The sequence below is a fragment of the Bombus pascuorum genome, chromosome 13 (assembly GCF_905332965.1).
Source record: "Bombus pascuorum chromosome 13, iyBomPasc1.1, whole genome shotgun sequence".
Taxonomy (NCBI): Eukaryota; Metazoa; Arthropoda; class Insecta; order Hymenoptera; family Apidae; genus Bombus; species Bombus pascuorum.
Genome location: NC_083500.1, coordinates 6,614,745 through 6,628,804, shown reverse-complemented (window position 1 = coordinate 6,628,804; position 14,060 = coordinate 6,614,745). Strand labels below are relative to the sequence as shown.

The 14,060-nt window shown below is 39.3% G+C and overlaps 1 protein-coding gene across 1 annotated transcript in view; it reads left to right on the top strand.

The window, feature by feature from the left end:
* The window catches only part of LOC132913661 (ADP-ribosylation factor-like protein 4C), a 53,090-nt gene extending 42,171 nt beyond the window's left edge, over window positions 1-10,919 (top strand). Inside the window, exons 3-4 of the mRNA XM_060972156.1 lie at window positions 1,053-1,268; window positions 3,221-10,919. Coding sequence (XP_060828139.1) covers window positions 1,053-1,268; window positions 3,221-3,417 — 413 coding nt within the window. The 3' untranslated portion in view covers window positions 3,418-10,919. The remainder of the gene's footprint in view (window positions 1-1,052; window positions 1,269-3,220) is intronic.
* Window positions 10,920-14,060: the final 3,141 nt, after the last annotated feature.

Genomic DNA, 14,060 nt, shown 5'->3' with positions numbered 1-14,060 from the left:
GTTAAAGAACCTCTTCCTCTTTTGTCCCTTTGCACTTCGCATGCCGGTGTGTCTGCTTTAGAGAAAGTACAGTTCACAGTGAAAAGAAATCACGATCGTTTCCTAAGCATTAGAGAAGCGTCCTACGAGTTCCATTTCTTTGAATTAAAACAGGATGTGAAAGCAACTAAAATGCGCATACCGTGGGCTATACTCGAGATAATAACGTCAGGATAAAAAATATTACCTTCCACGTTCTGCCAGTTATTTTACATAGCATTTTCATAGCGTTTTCCATGGACAAAAAAAGGATAAACACTGTGCAGGGCAAATTTTCACATTCCCCTTGGTAGGGTTTTTAATATCTTTAAAAAGCAAATCGTGTAAAGATCGATCATTTCCGTGATGGAAACACGAACAATTTCTGGAATAAATGATTCTTTTGTATTAATTAATACAGATTTTGCAAATGACAACTTATTGATAATTTGAAATCCGATACTAAAGTTCCACAAGCTAATTTTATAGATTTTTAGATTTTATCGTTATTAGATCCTTTATATTAGATTATAAAAATAAAATGTAGAATATATATTATTTCATATTAGATTTATGTGAAATTCAAAAGTGCATAAATTTGCAGAATTACGTTCGAAATTATTGTTCGAGACATACGTAAAATATCCAAAGCTAGCCCACGCGTCACATTCAATCGGCGAAACAAAATTTCTACCTAGCTTGCATCTTTTTAAATTACCTTTACAAAGCCAATCATTCGCGTAAACATCCGTGGTCTAATTATTATTAAATCCGATACTTGTTCCATTCCGATATAAAATTGTAAACGAAAAATTTATAAGCTACCAGTTGTAATTTATCGATTCATTAATATTATTTATTTTCATAAATTTATTATACAAAAGCCCAAATCCAACAATGTAGTCGCATCTTTCCACCCTAAACGATAGTTTCACCAGTTTCATCCCCTTTAGAGCTTTCGTTTAAGGAAAAAGAAAATGCTATAGAAAAAGAGGAAGACAAGTAAAATGGGTTGCCATGATGGTTTGTCGCAGGTGTGAATTTTCTCGTATGGGACGTGGGAGGGCAAGAGAAATTGCGACCATTATGGAAGTCTTATACCCGGTGCACAGACGGTATTATCTTCGTGGTTGACTCTTGCGACGCGGAACGGCTCGAGGAGGCAAAAATGGAGCTGACCAGAACAGCCAGGAGCCCGGATAACGCTGGTGTTCCCATTCTGATCCTGGCCAACAAGCAGGATCTGCCAGGTAACATAGTACTCGTGCATGTATGCATGTGCTAAATTGGCGTTTCGCCTCGATTATAAGAGGAACCGTGGCCTCTTTTGTAAAGTAAACTGCTCACGGTGACGCAGAGTATTAAAAACGCGTTCTCCTGCTTATCCTATCTATCGTCTTTTACGAGGATATACTGGAAAACGTAAACGTTTCCGTGCTTCATTCGTTTATTTCAGTATATGTCTAACGATAACAGAAGATATAATTGGAATGGAAAATGAAAGAAACTTAATTGAAACTCGGACTAAGCGTTTAATTATTTCCGAGACTTTGCTTAATTGCTTGAGAGAACGTGGTATTAAACATCTCTTCGTGTCTATTCTGTAAGCTGTCTTTTATAAGCAAGTGTTAGCGAAAATGCCAAGGTTTCTGTCTCCCTCGTTTATTTCGATGTTTGTTTAGTAATAACGTAGAGATAACAAGAAAAGAAAGCGAAGGAAAACGATCTTATGTTTGATGTTATGTGTTTAATTATTCGCGTGGGACTTTGCTCGATCGTTTAAAATGATCTATGTAGTATTTAGATGTGTTCCCTTGTTCGTCTAAGATATATTCCTTTGTAAGGAGATATTAGAAAACGCAGACGTTTTTGTATCTTCTTCGTGTAATAATAATTAAAAAGAATGAGAACCATTTTCTATTCCCAACGCATGCTCAGTATTATTAATACACTGTTATACAAAAGTAGATTTTTCTTTTATTCTAAATTAAAAGTTTCGTTATCCGCGAGACTTCATTTGGACGTTAGCTGTAGCAAATGGTTTCCGTGTTCAGAAACAAGATCAAATTGCTTTCAAAGACTTTAAGAGTATGAACAAGTGGCTGAGAAGACAGCCGCGTATCGGTTTAAGCTTATGGCTTCGCTACGAGGACTATAAATGCACTTGACCGCAATCTATATTGGAGCATGATTAGATTATAGATTGTATATCTATGAAGCAGCAGCACTTGATTTCACAAACACATTGCTTTTAATGGTCTTGAAAAAAAATTTGATAGAAGACAGTTGCGTCATTCGTAAGATTATCGTTTTCAGCTTCTATATGTTATCCTTTTACGCCTTTTATTATGTAACTGAATGTAGACCATTGAATAACACTTGCCATTCGTGAAGTTCAACGTCTACAGACCATTGATTCGGCAAGGATAATCGTTTAGAAACAAAAAGTATGTAATCTGTCTTCTGCGATTAACCAGACACATATAGTCTTTTATCGAACTTGATCCAGTTTCTAGTATCCTAAAAATATTTCTCTACGACTTTACTAATTCAGTCAGAGACTTAAATTAAACTAATCGAGTCGAAAGACTCGAACTATACCCGTCTTCAACTACAATCCTAAATTACAAGATCCAACGATCCTGAACTACTTACCAAAAAAGAAAATCGTCGCCGTAACAAGAATTCCACCACAAGACCTGAGTTATCTTCGTCCTTTTAAATTCCAAATAAGAAATATTCCTCATGATCCTGAACTATCGAGAAAAGAAAATGTTCCTGAAATCCAAAATCCATCGCAAAACCTAAACTACCTTCATCATCGACTAAAACTCTAGATGGAAAAATTCTACGATACCGAAGATATATTTCATCACGAGAATTCCATCGCAAGATCAAAACTATCTCTTCACTTTTGACAAAAAAAAAGTCTAAATTAAGATTTTACGCGATCCTAAACTATCAGAAAAAAAGATTATCATGGAACACTACAAAGATGCAAGTTCCATCGCACAAGACTTAAACAACTTTTATCCTCGATTCATCATTAATACATATCATCAACGAAAGAGTATTTATTTTTCACGATCCTGAGCAACCAGAGAAGGAAATCCTCCTTTGAACAAAACACCTCATCCTGTTACCACTCTTTGCTCTCAATACACCTAATAACTGACCAAACCGTTCCGCCTGATGTCCACAGGTGCCAAAGAAGTGGGCGAGTTGGAAAAGCACTTAGGCGTCCTGGAACTAGCTGGAATGCCAGGCAGCGCATGCATCAGAGTGCAGCCAGCTTGCGCGATCACCGGCGAAGGCCTCCACGAGGGATTGGACACGTTGTATCAGCTGATATTGAAGCGACGTAAGCTCGCGAAGCTGAACAGGAAGCGGGCCAGGTAGGCCAGGGCCTCGGAGGACTGCACGTGCGTCTTCTGATTTTGTAAGTCGCGGACAGTCTCTCCTTTGGATACAGCCACGCCTTCCACGGTGTCTTCTTCCTCGTCTTCTTCGTCATGCTGCAATGACGACATCCACGAGGTGCTCGAGTGAATGCACGTGTACACAAACCTGCCGTTCACGCGGACAATTGTTCTCGTCGTAGAACACCCTCGATTTTTTGTTCCCGACGATTGTTTCTCGGACCAGCGTTGCTCTCGAGACGCTGGCCGACCGGATGTGTGTTCTTAATGGTGCAAACTGAACGGTGGATTCGTGCAACAGAGATCGAAACAGATCTCATGGTATCGTACACGGAGTCGTGGTTCTACGTTCTTCGACGGAGATGCTTAATTTTTCTGATACAAGAGAACTGGACAGCCTCTGACGAAGGAAGAGGTCAGAGCTATACTTGAACGTATTCCTTTGTCGATTGATTCGTTTTAATTTAGTTTAACAATGCGTATTTAACGAACGAGGGATATACGAGACGATGAAAAACTGCCACTAAAGCTGCGTGGCTGACGCAACATACTCTAGAAAAGAACACGAAGAGAGGACAGCGGTCCTTGTAAGAAGCTAAACGATTATGACGGACAATGACATCGTTCTGAATATTTTTCCGATCGGATGCTCTGACTGGGGTTGTTTTACTCACCGATCACCGGCTATTTTTGCCGATCCTAAATGGTGCACAGACGTGTCTTCGCTTTTTCAAAAGAAGATCGGGAGGACGTAGAAAATTTTCGAGGTAATGGTGAATCACTCGCCGATATTTTAGGTGAATCGTGGATGTCCGTGATGACAACGAAACAAGTGCTTCTCCGCCGTACACAGAAGCTCTATTTTGCCAAATTTTGCATCGTTCCTTGGGAAACTTTTCAACGATCCCTGCCGATTGCCTCCGCTTGTTATCGATAACGAGCTCGGCAGCCGCTTAAAGTCGTACATTTCGCTGATAAAAATGGAATTGAGAAGGCAGAAATATTTCGCTCGAAAGAAGAGGTCAGGACTTTCGCTATAACGAGGCTTCATCGACGACTTCGTTGCTGATAAAGATGACGTCGAATCGTATTAATAATGCTGACGTGGGCCCGGATCAAGAAGGCCAAGATAAAACCTGTATATTAATAACTATGAGTGTAAGCTCGCGAAACGATCGGGATTAATTAAAAGAAATCGATCGCGATGGAGGAACGGAACATCTGGCTACGATTTTAGATCAGAGTGGATATAGCACCGGAGATTTGTTATTTGATCAATGGATACGCTAGATGAGTGGCCATTGCAACGAGTAGAAGAAAATTTTGCTAGATGATCTTTCGCTACGTGGAAGATCCTCGAGCTCTTGAGTTATCCTTTGTCGTGAATTGGTCGTGTTAGTCGAGTCGTAGTACGCGTTTATAGAGCTCCAGGTGAATCGTCGACCTTAGGTATTCAGACGATGATCGTGCCTCTCCAATTTTTTGCACCTTTATACCATGTAACGAGAGTAAAAGAGAGAAAAAACGATCAGACGTAATAGAATATCGTTGCTTCTTCCCGACGAGTGGAATTTTTGTAAAATGATGTGATAACAACCATCCTCAACCCTTTATCTTTCCCCGTTCAATTAACCTGTATCGTACGTATGTACACGTGAATCAAATATTGTATTCGTTGTATCGTGCTATGTAGGGGAGTAGGAAAGCAAACCGATCGTTTTGAGCTTAATTAAAATCGATACATATCGCGTCCCCTCCTCCTAACTCTAATAAATGATTCAGCGTGTTATTCCTTTTGTTCAAATCGGAATTGAGAGATTTTCTGGGAAAAAGAGAGTCCATTAAATAACATGGCGAGTCGAATAAATCGTGTTGGAAACTTTCCAATTCTTTCTTATTTAATATTAACTATGTTTCAACTTTGTTCCTTTCTTTCCTTTTTTTTATGTTTTTATAAAATGCATAAAAATTTCAAAAGCAGACCTACATTTTTCAGAAAGCTGCTCGATTATTCCTGAATATGATTCGTTGGATCATGACCGATTACACGTTACGTATTCCGCGAATTTATACGTCGAACGTTTACAGCGAAAGTTATGAAAGTTTGAGAGTTAGTTTTTGTGAATTGTTCATTAGGAAATTGATCGATTTTCGTATGAACATTTTGAGCGATGGTTAGAGCTCAAAACGGTGGGTGCTCGTGTTTCTTGCCAGTGTACTTTATTCTTAACGGCCCTTTGACATGTGGACTTCCGGTATATGCAATTCTTATCGACCAACACCAATGCGAGACGATATTTTCTATGGCGTTAATGATATTCCGTGGGAAACATATCATCATGAAATTTTCCTTTTGTTCAACAATTCGAACATTATGAACATTCGTGAATATTATAGATCAATTGTTACAGTTTCTTTCATATCTATGATACGGTTGCAACAATATCAAATTTAATATCAAACGTTGAATATCTTTTAAAGGTGGTTCCTATTTATGGAAAATATCGTGCGAAACTATATTATATCGGTTCGTCGAGGAAGAATTGCCTGCTCCAATTAGAAGTATATATATGTTTGCCGCTAACAAGTTGCATATTCGGTTTTCGTGTCTCGGAGAGCGCAAAGTTCTGATTTCGTTTGGTGTTCTCGTGGCCGTCCCTTCTACGTTTCCTCGTGATTTTCCAAACTCCGCATGAAACTTCCATTTTTCATCTATCTTACCTGGGAAACAGTTCTTCCGTAAAGTTTCATCTTTTCGCCAAAGAAGTCTATATACCGTTTTAACTCGTGGGGAAACTCGTTACGTGAAACTACAACGGCGATACTTTGCATTTACCTTCAACGAGAAGCGCTTCCTTCTTCTGGAATCGCGGCACTACCAAACAATTACGATCATATTTAACGAGCTCCAACAAGTTTACAGGAGACAATATTTTTGTGGAGAACGAGCAGCATGCAAAACAGTTCCGAATCGAAGCAAGAAGTTGAAGCAGGTACTTGCGGTGTATTTACTGGCGAACTAGCGCAGGAAGGAGGATCGAAAAAAAGAAAATTAAAAAGAAGAAAGAACGCAGCCTCCTCTAGCAAAATGTAGCGCTTTGTTTCCGGACCGACGAGGCTAGGAATGGGAATCGAGCACACGAAAGTCGGACGACGTAATTTGACTGGTTATTTATTGCGGCGCACGGATCGATATTAAGCTGGGAGACAGAGGGCAACACGAGACCGGAAATCGTGGTTTGCGGCGAACGATATACAAGGGCGTTATCCGGAACAACGACCTGCTGTGACGGAAGTAGCCGTGAAATCGGAAGCGAGCCACAAGATGGGAAAAAGTAAAAAGGAAGGACATCAGGAAACGAATATATCCTTCCTACATAAATTGGATATCAAAGTGGAGGAACTGATTCGCGATAAGCGATTTCTTAGAAAAGCTACAGTTTTCTTTCTAAGTAGATTCTCGTTCGAGTAACAGGACACTGGCGGGAAATTCGAAACACGAACGATTACCGAGAAATTGTTCAAAGTTTGGAGAATCACTATTTCATTCGAAGTCGTCTTCAATTATAAAGTAACTTTAGGGTAATTCTCTTTGAAGTAAAAATGGAAAATATTGATTTGATATACGGAATTGTCTGTTGATTTATTAATTTTGTTATTTATTATTTTTTTTTTTTTTTTTAGAACGCATTAAGCAGAGAATAAAATGGATTATCTCAATTGCTCGATTAATTTTGTTGTAGAAACGACAAGATAATGTTATTTTTAAACCAAATAATTTCTTAGTTAAGTCTTTGGATAAGTCGCTGTTTTCCCGTAATACTCGCGATTAATCCGATTGCAATTTTCATTGAACGTTTCAAATCATTATCTCGCACGAATCTAAAATTCTAAAAGATGAATCGCTTTCCTGTTAATATCAGTCGTTCATCACACTTGGTACGAAACGTGTTTCCTAATACTTACAAATTAAAATGTATATCTTCTATATATGTTTCTTTAATGATTATTCACAATCTAAGAAGCCTATTTTACTCTAAAAACAATTTGTTAGTTTGATCATTGTATATATATATACGTTTCTTTAAAAGCTCTTCTCGAGTCTTTACCTGCTTCAAATACTAAAAGAACGTAAATTGATGAAAAAGAAAATTTTCAGTTCTCAAATCAGTCGCACAAAGAAACACGCAGAAACATTTTCTTCGTTCCGAGGAAAATATCGAGAGAAGAGACTCGAGGGAAGCAGGTTGTCACCTCGAAGCAGTTGAGAATCGATAAAGGTGCAATGAGTCACGGCCAGACATGGCGCCACGCGATTTATTGTTGGAGAAAACGCGAAAAAGTCATACTGGTCACGCGATTTTTTAATATTTACGAAAATTGTCGTGGTAAAGAATGTTGCGAATGTGTGCTGCATCTTGCCATCGATGCTCGGCGGCTGGAAGAAGATGGCAACGGAGTCCGTGTCACTGAAGAAGGCACGTAAGAATAAGAAAAACGCGTTTGAAGAGAACGAGAAGATGCATCATGGATGCATGAGACTGGAAAACCACGTCGTGAGGAAATAGGTAAAACGATGTCGATCGATGACGCGTGGTATCAGATATCCACAAGGTGATATTTCACGTAAAATGGACGAAACTTGTTCCTGATTCCGTTTTCTTGTAGATTATTTTCCTTAGAAAACTCGACGAGTTTCCTAATCGTCGGTTGGATACATCGAAGATATCAATGTAAAATTATATGAACATTTGTATTACTTTTGTTGTGCACCAGCGTCGTAAGGGAGATAAGGAAACATAAATTTTCGTCGTTGAGAGCCTTCAAAGAATCTTGCAGTTAGAAAATATTTCACGGTAACGACGATTTTTTTAATGGATTGTAACAGTCAAGGACTTTGATGGAACTGTTTCGCGTGGAAAGGAAGACGAACTGCACGGAATGGAACCAGTTTCTTCACACTTTGTTGCTCGGTACGTCTAACGACCCCTTTAGATACGCTTCCTACAACTCACGTGTGCTGGAATGCGTTGAAAATGCATCGATGGATGTCGAACCACCTTGCATCTTCTTGGGGTTCTTTCTCTTCCGCTATTTTGCGACGACTCATGTTCGACTTCTCTGCCATTTCTCCCATAAGCCTCGTTCAATCTTGCACATATACAACGGCCGACTTTTCGGGGATTCGATTAATTTCTCGCAATACGTACGGATAAAAGAGCTTGCGCCGTGATCTTCGTCCTATTCCCAGCGCTTTAATTTCATTCATACAAGTTTCACCTTTTAGCCGTCGGTAATCCTAGCGTTAATGAAGCGATGTCAAGCGCCTTCGTTCGATCGAGTCGCTAGTTCTCGTTAATCAGAGCGGGCGTACGAACACGAAAGGATATACGAAATCAACCAAATAACAGGCTCGCATTGCCGTCGAGCAACTCGTCCAGTCTGGGCCAGCCTTTACGCCACTTCCGCTCTGTCTCCGTAAGTCATCGAGTTTACGAGAAACCTTCTCGTGCTATGCCAACACGTTTCCCCCAATCCAATTCCTGCAATCCCGAAATTTCGCGAAAGACTAAGAAACGAGAATACTTGGAAGATTCTCGTCTTTCCAAGTTCCTTATAACAGTCAGGACTTTCCTCTTCGCTCGCGTGGCACTCGCGGTGTCGCCTTAACCCAGTTTACAGCGAACTTCCGGTGGCACCGATCGCCGCGACCGACAACTTAATTACCACGGTCTCTAATTAGCGTGTCCTCCTGGTCCTCGGCGACTTAGAAGGGCGTCGCGACGAGAGCACACGTTCCGCTTTTCTCTCTCTCTCTCTGTGTATGTGTGTGTATGTATATATGTGTGTGAGTGTAGAAAGGCGAGACGAACGGAAATAGAGGAAGGAAGAAAAAGGAAGCGGAAGGGACATAAAGGAAATGGAAAATCGTAGAAGACGAGTGTAACGAGTGTCGATGCTAGTCGAGTGGAGAATCATTTCGAGGAACCAAGAGAGTGTGGACGGTAACGAGTACGTGTAGCGTACGCAAAAAAAAAAAAAAATGAATACGAAATGAAACGTTTAATTACTTGTAAGAACATTGTACATAGGCAACAGCAGGCTGTAAGTTTTCGTAGGATTTCCTTACAGCGTGGAAACTTTTGCGTTGCATCGGAAAGCTCAAGTACAATCGCTGCTCGGCTTCGTCGGGTTTGCTGGTTATTTTACAGGGTTGATCTGTAATTTATGATAAATAAAAGCGATGATTCTGTTGATAATAATAGTTTATTTCGATGTTGTTTCGTTGGAAATGTATGGCGATTGTCGCGAAATGAAGCGATTTCGGAGGTAGGAATTAAAAGTAGCGAATTATCGAGATACGCGGTGGTTGTTTGGATTCTTTGAGTTTTTGTACATGATCGATGCTCCGAGCAATGTTCGAAGAAAGAATGGAGATAAGATTAGAAAAATTAGGCAACGATCTTATATATAATATAAGTATAACATGGAAGTTTTGTTGAAACGGTTACGGTTTAATACTAGAAATACCAAATGTGTTTTTGTTATACCTTAAAAACAATATTGAAGAATAATCTCTTATTATTTTAAATAAAATGTAATATACGTACATGTTTCTTAAATGCAAAATTTACAAGTTATTATATTCGTTAAAGTAAAAGTAACAATTTCCGAAACGGAATAATTCGATTGATAGTTTTAGTGTTAGTTAGGTATCTTGAACAATTGGGAATCTATAAGAGTAGTTATATTTAATTTTGTTAAATGTATAATCGATGGGCATAGTAATTGGTTAAAATACACTTAACCAACGCGATGGTTAAACGACTGATCGACATATCGGTAACAATCGAATTGATAATAATTTACACTTGATTTTCCGATCAACGACCACGCAGTTCCACGCTTAGAGAGGAAATCGACCAATGTCTGTCGAGTATGATTGTTGTTTTTTATATCGACTGTCGTTCAACAAATTCTATTGTATACTAATACTTGCCCCTTGTTGTGTTTTATTACCATTCGATATTTTATTATCGTGCTTCGAACGATAGATCGCAGTATTTATGTATAATTAAACACGTAACGGCTAACCATAGCGAACGATCGAGTTAAACTCAAAGAGAGAAAGGGAATTCTGCAAATGGTAAACCGTGCGCAGAATTGTAATAACAAGCGTGTGAAAAGAGAAGAGAAGAAAAAAAAAGTTAATGTAAAAAGGAAGCAAAAGAGGGGAGCAGATCGTGTTTTTACTGTAACGAGAACGATTATTATATCGTCATTCGTCCTCGCGCCGCTTGAATATTCGTATATTTATATAGTAGACTCGCCACTCTTCTCTCGTGTGCGTGCAGTAGATGCACCAGGTGAATGTTGATTGTACTCTGGGACACGCAGCTCGTCCCGTCAGACTGAATGGATCCTTTCCGACTGTGAGCGAGGATTTTTCCAAATAAATCAGCTAATTCCGTTATGTTTTAATCATGCGTCGTTCATTTATTCAGCCCCTCAAACTTCAAGTGGTTCAAGAAAACCTGGTAATCGCTTTTTATTGAGATAACCTCGTTCGTGATTCAATTAATTTTAGTTTTTGTTAATTAATTCATTTATCAGAATTATCGTAGAGTTTGAAAATTCTTTGAAACTGTTATAGTTGTTTTATTCGTAATGCCGATTCAGAATAATTTACACATTAGAAAATTGTCCAGGTGGGATAAAGGATGTCTTCGATCTTCTCTGGAATACTAAATTTATGCCTCCGGAAACTTTCGTGACATCTTTCCCAAATTTACATTCATACGAGGAAACCAATATTCTTATTATTCATGGCATCGATGTAACGAGATTGTCGAAATTTTGATCATAAATCGATCGTTGAATGCAGGTAATTTATAGCAAGTTCTATCGACAGCGGGAAAAAATCTAACATAACCGAGTCAAACTTTTGATTAAATCGAACGAGTGCCGCTTCAAATTAAAACTGCGGAGAAACCGCGTTTGATACACATACCGCTGTAATAACTCGAAGTAAGCGGCGCGCATAACTTCCACGTATTTTAACGATACCACGCTAACCGAAAATTCGGAAAAATTGCTGCTCAAATACCAAATATCGGTGTACAACTTGTCAACTCATAATCTCGAAGATACTCGAAGATTCGTCGTTCGAAAATCCCAAGAAAGCTTCGTTTCCGCCCAACCAACGACGAAGGAACCTAACGTTCGATTATCTAGTTTTCGCACAAGTATTCTTGAAGCGAAGCAAGTTCGATCCCCCGACGTCCGCGGCGCAAAAATAGAAATTCGAAAGAGGAAGCTGCGACATTAGCCTCGGCCAATTGCTCGCGACTAAAGAGAGAAAAGTTTTCATTCGTCTACGTGGTATTTTCGCCGAAGCGAGGGAGTAACTCTCCTCGAACCTTGAAATTACTTTCATCCGGTCAATAACGATCGGCTGTGTGCGTTGTACGGAGCGTGTTTCGTCGAATGTTTCCTCCTACAGGCCTGTCTTCGTACTTCGTGGTCGTCGTGGCTACTTATTCATGCGGATCAGCCCCCAGCACGAGGCGACAAGGGGGGAAACAGGCTGGCGAAGGGAAAAAACAGGGAAAGGAGAGTGTACCGCGGTTATTGTTCTCTTTGGATAGGATACACGGCACGTGGCGCGCGGATGCGGCCATTTACGCCGCGCACGCACGATGAACACGGCCGCGGCATCAAAGGAACCCCACCGTTTTCAGGATCCTGTACGAAGGATTTGCGGAGCTCTATGGAACTGCCCGTCACTGGCTGATAATATACGAAACGAAGACGGATGGAGAGTACGCGTCTTGAAATTATTTTGTGCCCTTTTTAATTAGACCGCGCATGTTCATTCGCTTATGGGAAATTTGATATTAGAACGATTGGTGAGATTAAAAATCACCAGTTCGTATAATTTTTTATAAGGGTTTCTTGTGGACTGCGGTCCTTTTAATTTGGCTGGGGATGTTTATTTATTTCTAGGAGAATGATTAGAACAATCAAAATAATCGATTCATAGTTTTTCGCAAAAGGATTTTATGCGCCGTGGTTCCTTCAATTTGCCTGAGTTTTTCTAATTAAATTGCGGATGCTTATCCATTTGTGGGAAATTTAATATCAGAATGATTAGAGGGGTTAAAACAATCAATTCATAATTTTTCGTACGGACTCTTTTAATCAGGCTGAAAATATTTATTAAAGTTATTAAACGAAAATTCACACATTCTAAGAAAATGTCGATACTTAGCGTATGCTTATTACAACAATTTTAAACTTGGACAATTTAAAAAAGTATAGAAAAATACACAATTTCCAACATATAAGGATTAAAACTGGATTCGAAAAAATAGTCATTTAAATACTAATTTGCGTCGATGAAACATATTTGACCTTTACGCTTGGTAAATGATGGTTCTTGCAGAAATTCATTTGGCGCAAACACGATGGTATCGTGATAGGCAGTTAATTGGAAAAATGTGACAGAACGCGCGCGTTCAGTTGGACATTGACGGCGTTGTGCTCGTACAAGCTCATCGTAGAAAGCTTGTACGGCGCGACATAATTACCGGAAGGCTCGTCGGACAACGGCGTCGCGATGCTCCCGATGCATGAACATTGTGTCGTAGCAATGTAATATGGAACGCGGAAAGCTACATGCATTGACAAAAAGTGTACCGAGACGTCTGTACACCGCGAGCTGTGATGAAGAATGGTATAAACGAGGTTGCTGCTGGAAACGCCGTCATTACGCTCGACGTTGAGAAATTTCCATCGTTAAGAAGTGCTTTTATTTCCGGGTGCAATTTGACTATTTCTCTCTTTCTTGCCTTTGAATCTATTAGCGAAACAAATGTGAACCGTCAAAACTGTAGTTTCGTAGCAGAATTGAATTTAATCATTTTTTTAACCTTGAAGTATCACGGTGGAACGTTTCGTTCTTCGTTAATTTTCTACCGGGTGTCTAAGACATTGTGGCTCTGTCGTCTTGTAAGGAGATCGAATTCGTTAATCTTTGGAATATTATAACAGAACATTAAAGAACTTCGTTCATTTTTGTTTTAATTACGATTGCTTTTTATTGTTTATGTTTTCTGATAATTATCTGCGATTGAAAGAACCAGGCTATTCGATCATAAGTCTGAACTCGTTACGCTGACAAGTATATATTTTTTAAACATTTATACGTAACGATTCATTAAACGTTAACAGGATCGTTATATGGATATCGTAAAATCGGAGCGAACGAAATATAAAATACCTAAAACATCTCGTGAAACAGTTCCCTCTACTGTGTATCGAAAGTTGGCGAATTAATCGTCCTTACAAAGATCCAGTGGTAATGCGTTTAACACAATGACCGCATTGTTACATTTTGTCTGTCAGAAGCAGAGTATAACAAAAAAGAGAAATTTCTGAAATAACGAGAATTCATGGGTTCAGTTTTATTACGTGGAAACGTCGATAACATGCTGTCAGGATGGAAAGCGTTTATGTTTAGAAGCTGTAAAACATTGGCTCGTTAGAGGAAGTCTACGAACGAGCACGGAAACAATGATAGAAAGTTCGTGTCGTTACAATGGGAACAATGTGCATTCGAAC